The sequence below is a fragment of the Bison bison genome, unplaced genomic scaffold (assembly GCF_000754665.1).
Source record: "Bison bison bison isolate TAMUID 2011002044 unplaced genomic scaffold, Bison_UMD1.0 scf7180017864238, whole genome shotgun sequence".
NCBI lineage: Eukaryota > Metazoa > Chordata > Mammalia > Artiodactyla > Bovidae > Bison > Bison bison.
In genome coordinates this window covers 2657742-2679227 of record NW_011494810.1, presented here as the reverse complement: position 1 = coordinate 2679227, position 21486 = coordinate 2657742, and the positions used below count along the sequence as shown (strand labels likewise).

General features: G+C 37.0%; 1 protein-coding gene across 7 annotated transcripts in view; it reads left to right on the top strand.

Annotated features, from left to right (window-relative positions):
* NSD1 (nuclear receptor binding SET domain protein 1) overlaps nucleotides 1-21486 on the top strand; it is a 153833-nt gene that overhangs the window by 101043 nt on the left and 31304 nt on the right. For all 7 annotated transcript variants that reach the window (XM_010846564.1, XM_010846563.1, XM_010846568.1 and 4 more), the window contains 6 exons: nucleotides 1860-1935; nucleotides 4227-4345; nucleotides 5282-5425; nucleotides 8347-8470; nucleotides 14436-14636; nucleotides 16394-16573. In XM_010846564.1, the coding sequence (XP_010844866.1) occupies nucleotides 1860-1935; nucleotides 4227-4345; nucleotides 5282-5425; nucleotides 8347-8470; nucleotides 14436-14636; nucleotides 16394-16573 (844 nt within the window). The remainder of the gene's footprint in view (nucleotides 1-1859; nucleotides 1936-4226; nucleotides 4346-5281; nucleotides 5426-8346; nucleotides 8471-14435; nucleotides 14637-16393; nucleotides 16574-21486) is intronic.

Here is a 21486-nt window from a genome sequence, read left to right as displayed (position 1 = left end):
TTTTGAGATGGAGTTTTGAAGTGCATATCCAATTGTTTTAGTACCATTAGTTAAAAACCTCTATTGCTATCCAATTATTTTTCATATTTTTGGTTTCTTTAAGCATTAAATATAATTAATGACCCTGTCACTGTTGAATTTTTAGTTTTTTGGTAGGGAGATAGGAATCAGGTTTGGTGTTAGAACAAGTGAAAATTAGAATTGTTGGTGATGGTTAGACCCAGACTCTGGAGAAAAGTGACCTCTAAGTCAATTCTACTGTCTGACCTAGTCAACTTCACAGTTAAATTCCTGGCTACTCCAAACTGTATTTTGAAACCATCAGGTTGAAACCATGATTCAGCTCAATCTTGGGACTACGTCATGGCTTAACAGGCAGGCCACATCTTTCCTATAAATGGATCAGTCGGTGGCTCAGAGAAAGAGGTAGTCTATTGTGGTATTGGTACCTTAAGAGTGCACTGACTTAATACATATCCATACCAGGCTACACATAAAATAAATGGAATCTTTCATGTACTCTCTAAGGCACTTACAGAGTTCTGTGGTCTTTTTTATTACAAGCAGAGCAAATGGATTTTTATTCACATAGTGTGATTTGTGTGTATGTACCTTGTTATTTATATTTTAACTTAACAAAGTTGTTGATATCAGACATGAGAATATTTTCTGTATTGTTCTCTGACTATAGTTTTGGGAACATTCTGATTTTTTTTGTACCACAACTTTTGGGTTAGTGTTAAAAAACGAAGTATAAATCAATTATCAAAGTAATATAAATGGTAATTTTCTTTAAATTATGTAATCTCTTTTATGTGTTTCTCTATTGGTGTTTTATTCCTTTTAACTAGATACCTAACATTAGCTCTTTGATTTTATTTGACTTTATAAGACTGATTTACACTGAACATGACGAAAGTTATATTCTTATAGTTTATTAATGTATATAAGAAGCGTTCAGAAATTCACAGCTGCATTTTATGTTGTTTTGACCTCAAACTCTGGGAACTTCATAGCAAGAATAACATCTGTTAAATTTGCTTTTGTGGCCACTAAATTTTTACAGTCATGATGAAGAACATTATTCTTGTAGGAGAAGACATTTTCTTGGAATAGAACTAATTGATACAGGCATTAGTAGTAGGGGAATAAAATGCATAGTAAATTATTCTTGATGTTTAAGGTTGGCTTTTTTTTTTTTTTTGGCCATGCTGCATGGCTTGCAGAATCCTATTAATAGTTCCCCAACCAGGGGCCCTTGGCAGTGAAAGCATGGAGTCCCAACCACTAGACTGCCAGGGAATTCACAATATTTTAAGTGTTTTGTTTTTAGTTTCTGTGTTGTTTTAATTTATATTTCTTAATGTACAGCAACTTGAATTAGAAGGACTTTCCATGATACAAACTTTATGTTTAGATTTCACCAAGTAAATAAGTCTGTAAAATCCAGTGGCCGTAAGTATAATATTAGGAAGGTAGATTTTTAAAAACAGGGTGGCGTGGAATAGAATTGAGCTGGTGGGTATATGAGTACATACTTTTTCACTCCCACTTCAATTAGAACAGTGTTCTGCATATGCTCTAAACACTGGAAATCTCTGAGTACACCAGTGTCCTGTGTGTGTGTCCCGCCCAGCCAGTGCCTGTCTGCCCCATGTGATGTTCCTGAGTTTTAGAGCATTTAAAAAATCTGATGCTTTTACTCACAAAGTTTCTTTATTATTGTACTGTTCCTTTAATTGTCCAAAATACCTAAGATTCTATATCTATGTCAATAGGCAGTCCCACTTTTGGCACATAATGTAAAGGATTTAATTTCTACTCCTGTGTAAAACATGATGCACTTTACTTATTTACAGTGTTATGAAGCTGGTCACTTGGAGAATGACATTAATGAATCATGTGCTGCACCTCGTTCTAAAGAGTTTGGTGGAGGTGAGTATCTTGAGATTTAAAAAGTGTATTACAGAAATAACTGTGAAGTTGGCTAATGAGAACAGTGAGATTGCAAGTTCTAAGACTTGTTTGCTCAATATGTGCTTCAAATAACACTAGGAAATTGTATGCATTTCCATCTTTATGTTGAAATTAGTTAAATGTTATTAGAATTATATTAGCGTTAAGGAAATGTTAGGAATAGCAGAGAAAAATCAGTTCCTATTCTTACTAGATAATTCTCTATACTGCATCATTCATTACTTTCTTGGCTTTGATTCAGTTCTTATTTCTGTAGAATAGAAATAGAGAATTTGAGTTAAGGGGAAATTGCAAATCATCTTAAGTCTTTTATAGTCTTATATTCTTTTATCACACCCGTGACCTTGGTCAGAGAAGAATTTAAACATTTGAGCCTAGTCTATTATAGTTGCATCCTAAGGCCTTGGGAATCTTCTGGATTAAATTTAAATCTATTTCCTGGAACTTCTGTTTGGTCACCTTGTTTCTGCCCACAGGAAGAATTGACAGTGCTTCATTCAATAACAGATGAAATAATAATAGTTATAGTATCTACCAGGTTCTTTGCTTAAGGACTGTTATCATTAATCAGTCTAAAGCATTACAAGAATTGGGATATTATCTATATTATCCCTATTTGTAGAAGAAACATGAAGATGAAAGAGGCTGGCAGAGTTGGGATATTCAAATCTGACCAAAGTTATTGCCACACTACTGTCTCGTTATCCACTCTGTATTTTCTTTTTTCTCCATTCGAATTCTTTCTACCCCTTTGATCATGTTGTCTGCCAGTGCCATGTATTAATGTGTCATCCCTGAAATATTAGCCTATATTTGAGCACAGTACATCAGATATGGTCTATCAGCAAAAGGTATTATGGGGAGATTGTATTTTTTGTGGTCTTCAGTGTACACTTCTGTAAATGTGATCTGTGATTATTAAGTTTTTCAGCAAGTAAGTTTAGCAGTATATTAACTTATTTTAACCCTGTATGCAGCTATAATATAGGGTGGTGAATTTGTTTCTTTGATTTAAAACAAAAAGTACCTTCAAAATGATATCTGCTCTTTCCATATACACTTGTACTTCGGCTTTTTGTAAAATCTACTGCCCATACGTAATCCTTTGTAAGTTTCATTTAAGTGTTTTCATTGTGAGAAATTTGAACCTTTATTCTGCTACCATATTGACTCTTCCTTTTTAGTCTAGTCTGACAGCTACTTTGATAGCAGAGCTTCTCCATCTCGATCAGGCAGTTCAAGAAGAGAACCCTAAAGCAGTCTTCCAAAGTCCAACCTTCACATTGGTATCTAGCCTAAATATCCAGGAACATTTTACAAAATACCTCTTTAGAGTCCTCCTAATGTTTCTATAACAGAAAGTTGAAATATGTAGAATATAAATTGAAGGAGAGTCTAGACCATTTTCTAAATATGTCAGACTAGGCATTTATTTTACCCTGTTGGATGGTCAAGGTTATAATACCGCTGCATGAATATATCCTTTTGGCTGATAGATGTATTGGTTGGGGTAGGGAGGTGTTCTTCTCTCCTCCTGTAAGCCACATCTTATGTATTTCAATTTTTTATCTTAATCCTTAACTCAGAGAGTGATATACTTTATTGTCTTTAATCTTGGAGGCCTGGTTTTAGTTATCTTTACCTGACTACTAAATGCATTTCCTCCCTATCTGAATGATATTAAAGTCCTTTCTGGAATTAGAAAGTCTTTCATATCAATCATATAAAATGAAATTGCTTTAATAATCTATACATTTACTGTTTAATCTGTATGAAACAGAACATATATATACACCCATACATACATACTTCCCTGTACCTCAGATGCTAAAGCGTCTGCCTACAATGTGGGAGACCCAGGTTCGATCCCTGGGTCAGGAAGATCCTCTGGAGAAGGAAATGGCAACCCACTCCAGTATTCTTGCCTGGAAAATCCAATGGATGGGGAACCTGGTAGGCTACAGTCCATGGGGTCGCAAAGAGTCAGACACGACTGAGCGACTTCACTTCATACATACATATATATGTATGTGTATAGCCATTTCCCCAGCTACATATATACTAATGGGTAAGTCTCTTTTTTTTTTCTCTTCCCCTGTTTTCCTCATCTACAAAGTCAGAGAATTAAAATTAAGGTTGGTTTTCACTCTTGACATTCCATAATTCTAGGAGATATCTTTAGTCGAGATTAGAAGTTCTTAGACATGTACATTATCAGCCATCAGGTAACACCTGTTGTCCTATCCTAGGCACCACCAAGCTGTTTGATAAACCAAGGAAGCGAAAACGACAGAGGCATGCTACAGCCAAGTTGCATTGTAAAAAAGTGAAAAATGACATCTCATCAAAAGAAACTCCAAACTCTGAGGTATTACTCAGTTCTTCATCTTTTGACCTTCCATAGTGAAGCTTCTTTTCACAGTAGAGTCCACACCCCTCTTTCCCTTGAGTTTACCTGAAAATAGTATTCTATTGTTAGTAGTGATAAGGAATACTGGAGAAAAGGCGAACCTGATTCTAGTAGAAGTAAGTCAAAACACATATGGTACCTGTGGGCATGACCTTTTTAAAAGATCACACCTCATGCTCTAAATGTCAGATGAAATACATAATTTGTTTCATCATGAAGTAAAATTGTTCTAAAACCAGAGAGCACCAATATCAAGAAAATACATGATCCAAATGAACTTGGATATTGCCCTTTAAATGTTGAGACTGCTACAATTAAGGGAAAAACTCATTTGCTTATATATTGAAACTGCCAACTACTTAATTTAGAGTAATGTTTGTAAATGGTGACTTTTAGGAAACAGAAGTTTAAAGCCATTTCCTTACAGAGCATCACTGAAGTCATTGATGCTATCCCTCACTTTCCAATTCAGGTTAAGAGAGAATTAGAACAAGTCAGGTCAGCATCACACATGGTGCAGAGCATTTCTTTCCAGGACAATATGAATAGAATGCCCAAGGGGGGCATTATTTAGGAAATACTGATCTTGGAAGGACAAATAAGTAATCAAATAAACTTAAGAATGTTTTCTCTCCCTTAGTGAAACCTTAAAATGGAACAGCTCAAAAAGTTCCAGTGGAACAGCCTCAGAGCAGTTAGTGGCAGGGCATGAGGCGCCCACTACCCGCCCAATCACAGCAGGGTTAGAACTAACATTGCATGCAGTCCGCCCGCGTGATTGGCTGAACATCTGTAAGTGCTTAATGGATAGACAAATAGCAGCCCAGAGGGAGGGGGTCAGATGGCGGAGACATCAATAATACAGATGTGGGATGTTATTTTTTTCTCTGCAAGGGAGAACTGATGACACACAGGACAGCTGCAAGCCCCAAGGAGACTGTTGAGGAGGGTGTAGAAAACGACCATGGAATGCCTGCATCTAAAAAGCTGCAGGGGGAACGAGGAGGTGGAGCCGCACTCAAGGAGAATGTCTGTCAGGTAGAGAATGTTTGCCAACTTGCATTTTGATTGCATGCTTATCTTTTAAGAGAAATCGTTGTCTCCCATCTCTTGATGACTTAGTCATGGTTAGAATAAAAATTTTCTGCGATGATTCCAGTGGAATTACTTATCTTCTTTAAGGCTTTAACTCTGCTCTCTCCCCACAAAAAGAGAAGTAAAATAGTGTTGTCCCTGGGTAGATAACATAAAGTTAGATCTGAGGTGGCAGAGACTCTGTGGTTGCTCAGCCAGAGGTAATTTTGCTGCACTCATGGTGTAAGAATCTTTGGGTTTCTAGGGAATTTTTCAAGGAGAATTGTCACTTTGAGATCTTCTTGGTTTGTTTTGTTTTGTTTGCGTAAGTAGTTATTACTACTTTAGCGAACCTACAGTTTGTATTTCTGTTTAATAAGCATACAGTGTTTTTGTTATATGTTAAGTGTTTTTACATTCACTTTTTGAATACTGCATCATTTAGGTATCATAACAATCTCATAAGATTTTGTTATCGTCATTTTTGTTGTTCAGTTGCCACGCCATCTCCGACTATTTCCAACCCCATCAACTGTAGCATACAGACTGCAGTATCCTTCACTGTCTCCCAGAGTTTGCTCAAATTCATGTCCATTGAGTCAGTGATGCCATCCAACCATCTCTTCCTCTGCTGCCCTCTTCTCTTTTTGCCTTCAGTCTTTCCCAGCATCAGGGTCTTTTCCAGTGAGTCAGCTCTTCACATCAAATGGTCAAAGTATTGGAGCTTCAGCATCAGTACTTCCAGTGAATATTCAGGATAGATTTTTTGTAGGATTGAGTCCTTGCAGTCCAAGGGACTCTCAAGAGTCTTCTCTGGCACCATAATTCAAAAGCATCAATTCTTTAGCGCTCAGCCTTCTTTATGGTCCAGCTCTCACATCCGTACATGACTACTGGAAAGACCATAGCTTTGACTATATGGACCTTTGTTGGCAAAGTGATGTCTTTGTTTTTTAATACACTGTATAAGGAAATTGAGGCACTGGGTGTTAAATAGCTTGCTTGTAGTCACTTTGTGAAGCTAGGATTCAGACCCATATTGCCTGGATTTGAGCCTTAACTGCTATGTTGTCTTGCTTTTCTGTGAAATGTGATGCTATAATGTCAAATGCCTTTATCTTACTTGGGAATAGAGTCAATTAAATGGATGCTTTGGTAATATTTTCTCTTTTCACAGTCTTAATTTACCCTTGTAAATGCATTAAAACTTGCATATAGAAAGTTGAAAATATTAGTGTCTTTTTTCCTAATTGAAACTTCTAAAAAATAAAACTACTCCAGGTATAAAATATTATTATTATGGCCAATATAATTTCAACTCAGTTTGTCTCTTGTTGATTATATTCAGTCCTGCTTGTGGTGTTAGTCCTCAGAGACTTAAGCCCACCAAAATTGTCATATAATATAAGGTATCATGACCCTGTGGTCCTGGTTTGTTTGGATCAGTCTTTGTTTCAGTCTGTTGTGCTTGTATAACTTATTTATTGACAGCACCTTCTTTCATGTTCTGGTGTCCCAATTGGAAAGATGAATTACATGGTCATCCCAATTAAAGGATTAGTCTGTAATATATGGTTAATTTGAAAAATCTATTCTTCAGTACATAGTATACTTGAAGTTTTCCTGTTTGAGTGATGAAGGTGGGTTTGTATGAATAGTAGATGATGGGAGGGCCAAACGTGATACTGGCTCAGGATCTTTTGCGGTTCCCCTTTTAATTCCTGGCTGTCTCTAGCCCTTTATTCCCAAAGCTTTTCTCCTTGCTTGCTTATTTAAACTTTGATGTTAGGTGGCCAAGACCTGTTCTGTTTCTTTCGGTTCTTGAAAATATTAGACTTGCCTAGCCATCTTTCCCTTTTTCTTGTCTTACAAAATAAGTATAAGACTTTTTTCATGTTTAGCATTTTTCTGCTGATATTACTATAGGGAAACAAGTGGAAAATCACTATGGGGGAAAATATTTAAAGGTGTAACAAATATTGGGAATTTCCAGAATTTTAATAACTCTTTAAATGTTTTCAAAGCAACAAAGTCAGATTTTTATTTCCTAAGATTCTATCATCATTCACACCCTGTTTTAGATGAGATTAATTTAGAAAGGTGATCTCTCTCATACGGTTCTTGATGTATCTCAAGGGTTGTTCAGATGTCAACCAGAGCCCTTCTGGACTGTTGTGACCCCAACCCAACTGGGCAGTATTTCTTGCTTGAATGATTGCAGTAGCCTCTTTGATTATCTCTGCTTCCCCCCTTCAATTAATTTTTCATGTAGTCATAGGGACCTGTGCTTAGATAAATACCTAACTTCAACCTTCCCTTGGTATAGCTCTCATTATAATGACACACCTTTGTAACTATAATAAAATCTGAAACTCTGTGCAATAATCTATAAGACCACACAGCCAGGCTCTTGTTTGTCTTTTTCTCATTTCTACCACTTCTAACTTTTGTTTGGTTTTGTCCAATGATGTTGACTTTGTGATTCATAAGCATGCAATGGTTTTTCTTATCTGTGGGCTTTCTGTACTTTCTGTCATTTTGGTCTCTTCATATCACATGGCTGACTTATTCAGAGGCCAGTCTAAGAGGCCAATCCTAACCACTTAGTCCAAATTTGCTATTTGAATTCTACCCAGATACTTATTTTCTGATATTTTTGTTTATTCATTTACTTGTATCTTCATATCCTTAGAATGTAAGAATGATGGGAGCCAGGACCTTGTTGTTTCTGGCATAAAGGAGGTAATTAAATACTAGCTGAATGAATGGTGGTATTTTTTGTTTCTGCCAGAGCTGCTTCTTAATTTTTGCTTTAATGAAGACTTTCTGCTTGGGATTTTTAAAACCTTTCTCTATAGACAGATCTGTTTTCTTTTTCCTAACAGAACTGTGAGAAACTGGGTGAGCTGCTATTATGTGAGGCTCAGTGCTGTGGGGCTTTCCACTTGGAGTGCCTTGGATTAACTGAAATGCCCAGAGGAAAGTTTATCTGCAATGAATGTCGCACAGGTAAAGTAGATAGGTCTTCTTCCAGGGAAGTTTTGAGCTTTAAGTTTTTTAGGAAAAAATTGTTTATTAGAGACACTTTTTTTGTGGTAATACTTAACTAATTCCTACAGACACAGAGATAGGTGCTCTGTGGTCTTTGCCCTCCAAAGAACTCAAAGTGAATAATGAATGTGTAGCATCACGTAATGCAAACAGTGTTGTGAACATTAAAGTGCTGTGTGATGAAGATGCATAGTGCCAGGGAAGAAGGTGTCTGAGTTTGGCTTAAAGAGAGAAATAGAAATTGGTCTGTGGAGGAGAAGGATGGAAGGTCCAGTAAATAACATGTAAACTATTTGGGGAATAGATAACATAGTTCAGTATGTTTGGAGTTCTAGGGAGGAGGTGAGGCATAGGGAGTGATGAGGAGGACTTCTGGGTTACTGATATTTTATGTTTCTTGATCTGACTGGTAAGAAATGTATTCACTTCATGATTATTTGTGAACTTAAACAATTTTATTAATGTATAATTAACAAAGTGCACAAATTGTTTAACAAAAAAATGAGAAAGCTGTTTTGTGAGAGTTACAAGATATATATATCGGGTCAGTAAGTAGGAGTGGTCAGATGAGACCCCACAGCTGTGCTAAAGAGATGGCTCTTTTTTCAGCATTATGAGATGTTACAGTATGAAAATAGGGCTGATAATAAAGATCTTATAAGTCATTAAAACTGTAGGTGTGCATGATGTCATGCAAATAGAAAGCATCTGTAGTATGAGAAGAGGGCTAATAACAGTACCTGGAGATATCCACTTAAATGTGGCTACTGAGGAACTAGTCAAAAAAGAATATCCGTAGAGAGGCAGACATGTCAGATAGACCAAGGAGGTTCTGGAGTGAAAAGGAGATCTGTTTTTGGAAGCAAGAGAGAGTGCCTTACTGAACCAGACTGAAAGATGAATGGGTAGCAGTGTACACTGTGTATTACAGAAACTTAACTTCATTGAGAAAAGGAGCTGAAGGTAGGATGTTTTAGGGTCAGGAGGAAGAACATCTTTAGTAGAATGAAGGTTGAGAATTATGTAGGGAAATAAATTTCCATAATAGGAGGGGAAATTATTGATGGAGTACAGTCACAGAGACAGGAGAGGATAGTCTTGAAGAGATGAAAAGATTAAAGAGGAATGTACAGTGTAATTATGAGGAAGACAGACATTTTCCTTGACATGGTGAGAGTGGCGGGGAAGGTTTTGTAACTTGAAGGAAAGAGTATAGGTTTAGACTAGCCCTTGTGGAAAATAAGAGACAGAATTAACTGGTGTCTGTAAGTAGATGGCTATGTCAGATTGAGTTGTTTCATCTTTCTGCCACCACTTTCAGCAGTATAGGAACAAAAGTTGGAAGACAAGATAGTTGTGGGGTAATTTTGCCTTCTGCATAGTTGGGCTTTTGATCATTTTGTGCCATATGGTGCCATCTAGCCCTGTAAATGAAATTTAGAAACAAATTTTAGGTATGTGCATATCTCTGTTATCCTTATCTTGTTAGAAAGATCTTTTTTTTTTTTTTTTTTTCTAATTTTGTTTTAACTTTCATTTTATATTGGAGTGTAGTTGACTAACAATGTTGTATTAGTTTCAGGTGTACAGCACAGTGATTCACTTGTATCTATTTTTTTAAAATTCTTTTCCCATTTAGGTTACAAGTATTGAGCAGAGCTCCCTATACTATACAGTAGGTCCTTGTTGGTTATTTATTTCAGATATTGTACTCTATACATGTCTATCTCAAACTCTCTAATTATCCCTACCCCACTGGTAACCATAAGTTTTTTTCTCTTAAGTCTATGAGTCTGTTGTGTAAATAAATTCACTTGTATTTTTTTCAAGATTCTGTGTATAAACACTATCATACTGTATTTGTTTGTCTCTATCTGACTTAGTTTACTCAGTGTGACAGTCTCTGGGTCCATCCATGTTGCTGCAAATGGCAGTGTTTCATTCTTTTTTAATGGTTGAGTAATATTCCATTTTATAGAGGTACCACATCTTCTTTATCTGTTTGTCTATAGATATTTAGGTTGATTCCGTATCTCGACTTGTAAACAGTGCTGCAGTGAACACTGGGCTTCATGTGTCCTTTTGAACCTTGTTTTTCTCTGGATAATGCCCAGGAATGGGATTTCAGGATCATATGCTAGCTAAAAATCATCTTTATTAAAGTTCAATTTGCCTACTATAAAATGTGCTTCTTTTAAATACATGTTTTGATAGGTTTGATAAAATGTATACACCCATGCGACCATGACCACAGTGAAGATTTAGAACATTGCCATGATGCCAGAAACTTTCCTTGTGATCAGATCCAGTCAGTCTTTTTGCACCTCACCCCTTCACCCCCATCATCCATTTCAGGTTAACAGTGATCTGCTTTCTGTTCATAGCACATTAGATTTACGTTTTTTTAGAGTTTGTGTCCAGCTCACCATAATGAGACTCATGTGTGTTGATGTATGTATCAGTAATTCATTCTTTCTTAAAATAGTGTTATTGAGGTTTAATTGGTGTATAGTAAACTACACAAAGTGTATATTTTGATAAGTTTTTCATGTGTGTGTGTGTACACACCTTTGAAACCATCCCTCTGTTGTAGTTATCTTGAGAGTCAACAACACTGTTGTTGGTATTGAGAATTCATTCCTTTTTATTGCCAGTGGTGTTCCATTGTTTGGATATAGCAGTTTGTTTATCCACTCATCTATTGATGTACCTTTGGATAGATCTCAGGTCAGGCTATTTTAAACAAAGAACTGTGTATCCTTTGAATGCATGCATTTTGTTGTATATTTATCTAAGAGCAGAATGGTGGTTTATATGGTCAGCTTTACTTTTTAAGAAACATTCAGTCCTTGTACCATTTTGCTTCACATCAGCAATGTGTGAGTTTTAATTCTGCCGTATCTTCGTCAACACTTGGTAGTGTCAGTCTTTTTAATTTAGCCATTTGACAGATGAGTAGAGGTATTTCACTGTGGTTTTAATGTGCATTTCATGATGGATGATATTGCACATCTTTTTATGTGCTTAGTTTTCTGTCTTGAGGAAGAAAGAATGCTCAAAGCTTTTTTAAAATTGGGTTTGGTTTTTTCTTTAATGTTGAGGTTAGTTTATGAAATTTTTGTTTTAATTGATTAAATCTTTTTTCTTTTTTTGGTTAAGAAATCTTGGTAAACACAGTGTTGAAAAGATTTTGTTCTGAAAAGTTTTATAATTTTAGGTTTCACATTTAGGTCTATAGTCTATGTTGAATTAAGTTTTTTATGTATTATGTGAGGTAAGAGAGATGTTTTATTTATTTATTTATTATTGGCTGCGCTGGGTCTTTGTTGCTGCGTGTAGGCTTTCTCTGGTTGCTGCGAGTGGGCATCTGGGTGTGGTGCATGGGCTTCTCCTTGCCATGATTCCTCTTACTGTAGAGCTCGGACTCTCGGGCTTGTGGGCTTCAGCAGTTGCAGCTCTCTGGCTCTAGAGCACGGGCTTAGTTGGTCTGCATTATGTGGAATCTTACAGACTAGGGATCGAATCCATGTCTCTTGCATTGGCAGGCACATTCTTAACCACTGGACCATAGGGAAATCCAAGGTTATTATTTTTGAATGAAGAAAATTTTACCCTAGTTTAAGTAAAGGAGTCATTTCTTACTTGGCTCACCCTGTTTTCCTGTAGTAGGATGAACACACCATAACTTAGGTTACTCCACTTCAGTATTGGCTGCCAGTTATTCAACATCAGGCAAGTAGATAGCTTCTTTTCAAATACTTATTTAAGATTTTTTTCATAAAATCATTATTATTTGGGTGATATCACTATTTATAAAGATTTTAAGTGGGTAATTTTAATATGTTCCTATTTCCAGCAAGTGCCAAAAGCAGGCTTCATGTTCAAGTCTGTCTTGCCTCTCAAACCTGGGCTGTTTCCCTTATATTATGCTGCTTCTCAGAGAGAGGTAGATTTTTTTTTTCTGTCTTAAATTTTTTATTACAGAATTCCTCAGACATACACAGAAGTAGAGAGAAAACTATAAAAGATAAAGGTATAAAAGATTGAATGTACTCATCACTTAGCTTCAGTAATTACAACATTTGGCCTCATTTTACTCAAAATATATGTAACTAGCATATTTTTTTTTTAACTTAAATAATATCCAGTATAAACAGTAACTCCTGTGTGTCTTCAGCTACTCAATCCCACTTTCAGATTTTCCCACTTTGTCTTTGAATATATTGTTATATAGTGTTTTGAATCGAGATCCAAATAAGGTCCCTGTATTGTATTTTTTGATAAAAAAAAATTCATCTCTTGAATTTCTCTTAGTCTACAACAGTACCATTCCCCTCACCTGATTTTTTTTTCCACAAGAGAAGTATATGTTTTATTTAGTCCAGTATATTAAAAAATATAATTAACACATTATTGACTGGGGAATTTTTGCAGAAGGTAATGCCCATGGTGTTACATTGTCTTCAGTCAATAATGTGTTAATATGGAAATGACTGAAATTTTTTCCATTCTTTTTTGCTTGCCAGGTCTTCAAGCTCCAGTGTGTATTGACACTGACTACACATCTCAGTTTGGACTAGTCCCATTTTAAGTGCTTAGTATGCACCTGTGCTTTCCCTGTTGCACCTGTGCTAAACCATACCTTACCTGTCACCCCTACATGACGAACCTTATAGCTGGACCCAAATACCTGCACATATTTCAGGGGCCCTTCACCCATTTTTAGTATTCTTTATTTCTTGGAACAGCACCTTTGTCTGCTAAGTTTTCCATATTCTAAATTTGGTTGATATATCCTTAATGTATCTTTTTAATTTGTTCATCTATCCTCCATATTTCCCAGAAACATGTAGTTAGATCTGGAGGCTGGGTTAGGTCAGGTCAGCTTTCTTTTGGCAAGAGTACTTTGTGGGGGATGTATACTTCCTGTTACATCACTTCAGCAAGTGTGTATTAAAATTTCTACTTAATAATAACACTAAGATTGTTCAGTGGGTTCACGTTGTCATCCTGACCAGTCTTATAACGTTCTTTACTGTGATATTATGATTTTAAATAAATACATATTTGGTCGTTGTCCAGTTTCTGGTACAGAGGTCCTAAAACACTTGAAATTTCCTAAGTGATGAGAGCTATAAAGATGTTTGTCCCTTTTTTTTTTTAATGTTAATGAGATGACTTTTGGATCTACCTAAAGGATGGGAGCTGATTGCCAGGAGAACCAATCGTATGATTAAAGGGATCCATCTCCCCCTGACTTTTTTGGAGGGGAGAGTGCTAGAGGTTGGATTAGTCCTCAGTTGCCTGTGATCTAATCAATCATGCCTAAGTAATGTGGCCTCCATTGAACCTCAAAAGCATGGGGTTTGGAGAGCTTCTGGGTTGGTGAACACATAGAGATTAGGGGAATGTGACATGCCTAGAGAGAGCCTGGAAGCTCTGAGCCCTTTCCCCATACCTTGTTCTGTGTATTTCTTTTATCTAGCTGTTCCTGAATTATATTCTTTTTTAGTAAACTGATGATCTAGTAAGTAAAATGATTCTCTGAGTTCTATGAGCCACCTGAGCAAGGTAATCGAACCCAGCATTTGATTTATAGCCAGTTGGTCAGAAGTGCAGATGACAACCTTGTCTTAAAACTGGTGTCTGAAAGAGTGGATGTGGAGGACAGTCTTATAGGACTGAGCCCTTATTTAACCTGAGGAATCTGATACTACCTCCAAGTTGATAGTGTCAGAATTGAGTTGAACTGCAGGATACCAGCTGGTGTCCGAGAGTTGCTTTGTGGTGTGGGCAACCTTCCATCCCCACCCCATGCTGGAATTTCATGTGTAATTGTGTACTCACTAACTCTCCACCTAATGGGTTAGCATTGAGTGAATCCTCGTGTTTTATATTAATTTGTTTTCTTTATGTTTCCTAGGAATACATACCTGTTTTGTATGCAAGCAGAGTGGGGAAGATGTGAAAAGGTGCCTTCTGCCCTTATGTGGAAAGTTTTACCATGAAGAGTGCGTCCAGAAGTACCCACCCACCGTGATGCAGAACAAGGGCTTCCGGTGTTCCCTCCACATATGTACTACCTGCCATGCTGCCAATCCAGCCAGTGTTTCTGCGTCTAAAGGTATGTGTTTCTTGTGTGGGCCAATCTAATTACAGAACCTCAGCTTCGTTGGCAGTGGATGTTTCCAGATGGAATCTATTATCTATCTTCATGGCGTCTAGCTTTTGTTAGCGTACCAGCATCTACCGTGAGAGGTCAGAGAATAATAGACAAGTCTAGCAGCCACCACATTTTTACATGTGCTTTTTGGAGCCCTGGCATTACGTAGTAGCTTTAAAATATTTGTATATTTATGGCTGTGCTGGGTCTTCGTTGGCTTTGCATAGATATCTCTAGTTGTGACAAGCAGGGTCTGCTCTTCATTTCAGTGCACAGGCTTTTCATTGCAGTGGCTTCTCTTGTTGCAGAGCCCAGGCTCTAGGTGCATGGATGTCAGTAGTTGTGGCACATAGGCTCAGCGGTTGCAGCTCGTATCCTCCAGAGTGCAGCCTCAGTAGTTGTGGAACGTGGGCTTAGTTGTTCCCTGGCATTTAGAATCTTCCCAGAACTAGGGATCAAATCTTTCCCTTACATTGGCAGGTGAATTTTTATCCACTGTGCCACCAGGGAAGCCCAGTAAATATTTGGAACTCAAGTGACATTTAGTTTGCAAAGGTGTTCTGCTGGATATCTTACATGTTTTGACTGCACCATGCAGCTTGTGGGATCTTAGTTTCCCAACCAGGGATTGAACGTGTGCCCTGGGTACTGAACGTGCAGTGTCCTAACCACTGGACTGGTAGGGAGTTCCCTCTGCTGGATGTCCTCCTCCATTAGAATAAAATGTATTCTTCTCCTGTGGGCCCTGTATCTGTGGCTACCAGATGTGATATCATTCGGACATGATATAGGGCAGAATTTATTTTGTGCTGATTGGTTTTATTTTTGAAAATGGAAATTCCTATCCTGAAAATTTTTTAGTCTGTCATACTTAGGCTGAGAGCTGAGCTTTCCAAACTATATGTGGGCACAGGTAAACTCAAGTGTCTAAATTCTTTCTGCTTAGTAATAGTGGGTCTCTTACTGATTTCACTGAAAGTCAAATATAGTGTCTCTACTATTAAATCCTTATTTGCCCAAAGAGCCTCCCTTCTCCCTATGGGGACTGAGCAGGAAAAATGCAGCAGTGTTGGCTTTTCTTTTAAGCAGACTGGCAGTACCTTCTGTAGATGATTTCCTGGCCCTGTAGATACCATAACGTTCTTGACCAAAGTTGCAATTTAACCATCAGCTACTTTCCCCTTCTCATTTGCTATTGCAGATTGCATTCAGGTGACTTGGTAATGGTTTTTAGTTGGTAAAGTACGTTAGAAGATATATCTCAAGTGGGTTTGAGGTAGAGAGGTTCATTCATCTAAAAGAATCACAGAGTAAAAGTCAACAAAAGCAACCATTAATGTTTCTACTATCTGGTCTTTTAGTCTGATCATATACACACGTACCACCACTGTTTAGTCTGCAGCTGATTCCATTTTCCAAAGAGTCAGGACAGCGGTTTGAGTACGGCTTATCCTTGCTGAAGCAGGCTTGCTTACTGTTGTGGTGTCTTTGACTCCTTAAGGCTGTTTGTTGTATGGTTTCCATCTCAGCTTTTTCATAGAGAATTGAGTGTTTAAGATCTCTTGACCTAGTAGTGCTTCCATTTGTTTGTGTCATTTTCCCAGTGCTAGCAAATAGACTTGAATAACATTGCTTTTATACTTACACTCACATTGTCTTTATACTTAATCTCTTTTTCTTTTGTCCCTCCCTGGTTTTTCTGCTTCTTGTATTTTTAGGTCGACTGATGCGCTGTGTCCGCTGCCCAGTGGCATACCATGCCAATGACTTTTGCCTGGCTGCTGGGTCAAAGATCCTTGCATCCAATAGCATCATCTGCCCTAATCACTTTACCCCTAGGCGTGGCTGCCGAAATCATGAGCATGTTAATGTTAGCTGGTGTTTTGTGTGCTCTGAAGGTAAGACTTAACTTGTTGATGTATGGATAGTGTAAAGAGAGATTAATTTAGCAGTGTTAAATTGCAACAAATATATAGTTTTCTTCCATTGCCACTAGAAACTATATTGGGAAATGATGTCCTGAATTACTGATAACAGTATAGTGGTTTTGTTCCCTAATAGGGAGAAGTTTTTTTTTTGTTATTTTGAATAATGATTTAATTTTAACAAAATGATAAACAGTTGAAACAATTAAAAAGATTAAGAGAAAAACAAAGTCATTCTTGGAAAATTTGAGATTGTTGTCAAATGAATAAATTTAGGGGATATAATGTACAATATTGTGACTATAGTTTTTGTGTGTGTGTGTGTGACTATAGTTAATGATATTATATTTTTGAAAGTTGCTGGGAAATCAGATCTTAAATTCACACAGACACACTGATTAAAATTGTAACTGTTTGAGGTGTTTTTAATTTTTGGCTGTGCTGGGTCTTTGTTGCTGCATGCTGCGCTCTCTTGTGGTGCAGTGGCTTCTCTTGTTGTGGAGCACAGGCTCAACAGTTGCAGCGTGCAGACTCTAGAGCACACAGGCTTCAGTAGTTGTGGCACATGGGGCTTAGTTGGCCCGCGACATGTGGAATCTTCCTGAACCAGGGATCACACCTGCATCCCTGGCGCTGGCAAGTGGATTCTTAACCCCACACCACCAGGGAAGTCCGTGAGGCATTGAATGTGTTACCTCATATTATTGTGGTAATCTTTTCACAGTATATATACATATCAAGTACATATATGTTGTTCATTTTAAATGTACACAATATTATATGTTAATTATATCTCAGTAAAGGTGGAGGCGAGTAAAAAATAAATTGGAAGTAAATAAGAAATTTTAAAAACCCTAAATAGCCCCAAGTCCTATATCAGAAAAAAACATTGCTTAATATTAGGTCATAACACTCCAGACAGAGGTGCATATAAGTAAGTAGAAGGGGCAGAAGTTTGGATAGAAATAGCTCTAGAAGATGGTGTTACGTGATTGTGTGTGGTTTTTTAAAATCAATTTTATATTTAAAAGGGAATAAATAAGGGGAAAGTAAAAGAATTTATGAACTTCTGTTAAATATTTCCTCACTATAACATATATTAGTTTCTATAAAGTTTTCTATGAAGGAAGAATAAGTTATATGCCTTTATCTGTATCTCCCCTACATCCCCTACTTAAAACATACTTACTTCTAATTTAGAGCAGAATCAATATTTTCCTTCTTAAACACAGCCTGATTTTTGCTAGTTACATTAAGTGGAATATTTAGTACTCCACCAGTCTGTTTACTGTGGTGCTTATAGTTCTGAATTCCTTATTTCAATTTTTCTCTTAGTTGGCCAGACTTCTGAGAAGCACCCAGGAGGCCTGCGTTTCTCTGCTTGAGACTGTTCAACTTTTACCTCTGTTCTAGAAGCATACATTGGGCTACTATAAGATTGTTGGCCACTTGTTCTTTTTCTAAAACTTTTAAGGATATTACTCTACTAATTTTTAGTGTTGAGGGTGGTACCAACATCCTTTTATCTAGTTTTTTTATTTCCTTCTCAAATTGACTAAAATTTGTTGGTTAGTAATTTGAGGGAAACAATTTTCTTGACTTTTCTATTTCTTAAGATCTACTTACTGGTGATACAATTGCATGAAAATTTGACTGGTTGCAAACATTCTGAGGGATTAATTTTTAAGAGTCAGCATTTGTATTTGAATTAGCATCCCTTTTGAAAAATTTGTATATACTAAAGAGTGCTAAAGCCAAAAAAAGTTTTATGACTGCTTTATGTAATGGAAAATGGTCAATCAGGACTTTGTTGTTGTTGCTCTTAAGATTTATGTAACATGACTAGGGTTTGCATCAATACATCCTTAAGTTATGGTGCTAATATAGAATAAACAGAGTATTAAATGCAATCATTCGGGTAGAAATGGAATTTTTATGTAGTTATGGATATTTTACTGCACAAAGGATTGTGCTGGATTTGGTTTTAGACATGTTAGCTTTGTGATTGTCTTGTCTCTTAGAATGAAAATAGACATCTGTCTGAGAGGCTGAAATGCAGGCTCCAAAACTTTTCCATGTTTCATGAAAATGGGGAGATAAAACAGCTTTAGCACTAGACTGTTTTTAATTACATAAGTAGTATGAGATGGTTTCAAAAGTAGTGTGGTTTCTATGTGATGGCAGTCTTAAGTTGTGGCATAGTAATGAGTACCCAAGAAAACATAGTAGCTGTAGCAGTGGCTCTGAAAATGTGAGCCATGAATCCTTGGGAAGTGGAGAGGACCCAGAGACACGTTCAGAAGCCTTCATGACATCATAGCTCTTTTCATAATAATTCCTAGATGTTACTTGCCTTTTTTACTTTGTTGACATTTGCACTGGTGGTATATAGCCAGTAGTAAAACTACCAACACCTTAACACAAATCCAGGTGGTGGTTCTAAACTGTACAAGTAAAAGCAGTAACTGTGTTCTGTGTCACTTACCCACTTGCAGTAAAAACATGGAAGTTTCACGTAATAGTATCCTTGATTTTATTTATTTAGTTTTTAAAAATATTTATTTCCTTATTTGGCTGCACTGGGTCTTAGTTGCAGTATGCGGGCTCTTTAGTTCTGCATGCAGGATCTAGTTCACTGAACAGGGATCGAACCCAGGCCCCTTGCATTGGGACCACAGAGGCTTAACCATTGGACCACCAGGGAAGTCCCACAATGTCTTTGATTTTAAAAAGTAAGTTCAGTTCAGTTCAATTCAGTTCAGTCGCTCAGTCTTGTCCGACTCTTTGCGACCCCATGAATTGCAGCACACCAGGCCTCCCTGTCCATCACCAACTCCCGGAGTTCACTCAAACTCACGTGCATCGAATCAGTGATGCAAAAAGTAAGTAAAGTTTATTAAATATCAACTCTCACATAGATGTGGTTTTAGGTATACATAAAGCAGTTCTGTTGCATACTGATCGTGATCTAAAGTTAAGCATTCATGTAATTGAGTTGCAATCTGAACTACCTGCCTTGTTTGTGGAACACCATTTTTAGTCTTAAAAATTACTGAAAAACCATGGCTCTTCATTCTTGGATATTTGTCAGATATTTTCTTGGAATGGATTAAAAATGAGCATGTCAATTCAAGGGAAAACAACTGACAAAGTGTTGCCAATGATAAAATTTGAGTTCTTTAGTGGAAATTAGAATTTTGGAAAACCTATACCTACTGAATCTGAGCTTAATGACTTCCTAGTATTTACTGATGAGATCACGGTGACACTAATAAATGTGACATTTTAGTAGTATGTAATGAAACAGGTCAGAATATGGAAGGTCTGGGACTTCCCTGGTGGTCTGTTGGTCCCATGCTTTCAGTGCAGGGGCCGCAAATTCAATCCCTCTTCAGGGAACAAGGTCCCACATGCCATAACTGAGAGTTCACATGTCACAGTGAAGATTGACGATCCAGTGTGCCACAACTAAGACCTTGTGCAGCCAAATAAATAAATAGAAATAAGTATTAAAAGTATTTGGAAGATCTGCCAGACTCAGTTAACTAATATTTTCCATAGGAACAATGCATGATGTTAAAAAACCAGGCATATGTAAAGGATCCATTCAAAGTGCAAGACAGATCAATGAATTTTAATGTAATAGTACTGAAAGTTTATTGTTATAGTTTCAGAGTTGACACCAACTAAGGTTTACCCTGTGAGGTTTTAGTGTATAGTATCAAAGAAGAAGAATTACAGTACCCTTTCTCTAACTGTTCATTTGTGAGAGACCAGATTTTCTTCACCAGATCACATTTTGCAACAAATTCAAGTAAAAAAATATTTGCAAAAAAGTATGATGGCCACTGATCAAAATCATAGGTCTGCAAATAATAAATGCTGAAGAGAATGTGGAGAAAAGGGAACTCTTCTACACTATTGGTAGAAATGTAAATTGGTGTATGGAGAACAGCATAGAATGTTTACTCAGTCGTGTCCGACTCTTTGTTACCCCATGGACTGTAACCCACCAGGCTCCTCTGTCCATGGACTTTTCCAGGCAAGAATACTGGAATGGGTTGCCATTTCTTTTTCCAGGGGATCTTCCTGACCCAGTGATCAAACCCGGGTCTCCTAGCATTGCAGGCAGAGTCTTTATCTTCTGAAGCACGTTCCTTATGAAACGAAAAATAGAGTTAATCATATGATCCAGCAGTCCCACTCCTGGGCATGTGTCCAAAAAAAGATGAAAACTCTAATTTGAAAAGATACATGCATCCCAATATTCATAGCAGCACTATTCACAATTACCAAGTTATCCATTAAAGTGTTACTTAATGTTAACATAATAGGTTCATTGTTACTTTTTAATGAATTAATACTATTTTTAGCCCATATCAACAAAAGTTCGCTGGGAATCTCCTTATTTTTCAAGATTATAACATGTTCCTGGAAGATTTTTCTACCAAGGCCATGTAATTGGCAAACTGTTTTATTAAAAGGCCTGAGTATCTAAGATTATCCTGCTGTTACAAGACAAGGAAAGAGTAGTCTTAAGTCATTTTTTTTTTGTCCATGTGTAGGAGAAAACTGAAGGTGGTTATCAGTGTTAGGGTAATAATATGGTAAATCATAAATTAGAAAGTAATCTATTACTAGGATTCAAGAATCTATTTACACTTTATTTTCTTTTACCTTATTGCACCAAATACCATCTTTTCATCTTTTGGTTTCTTAAGATGGTTCATGTGATTTTCCTTCTTTTCTTCCTCTCTTTTTCCTATGTGTTTCCTTTACTCCCACCAGACAGATCCTCCTGCTTGTCTCCCATTCATCACCCAGAGTAATCCTGTCAGTTTCTTTTCATATCCTCCCTTAGCTCATCCCATTATGTCCTTCCCAGC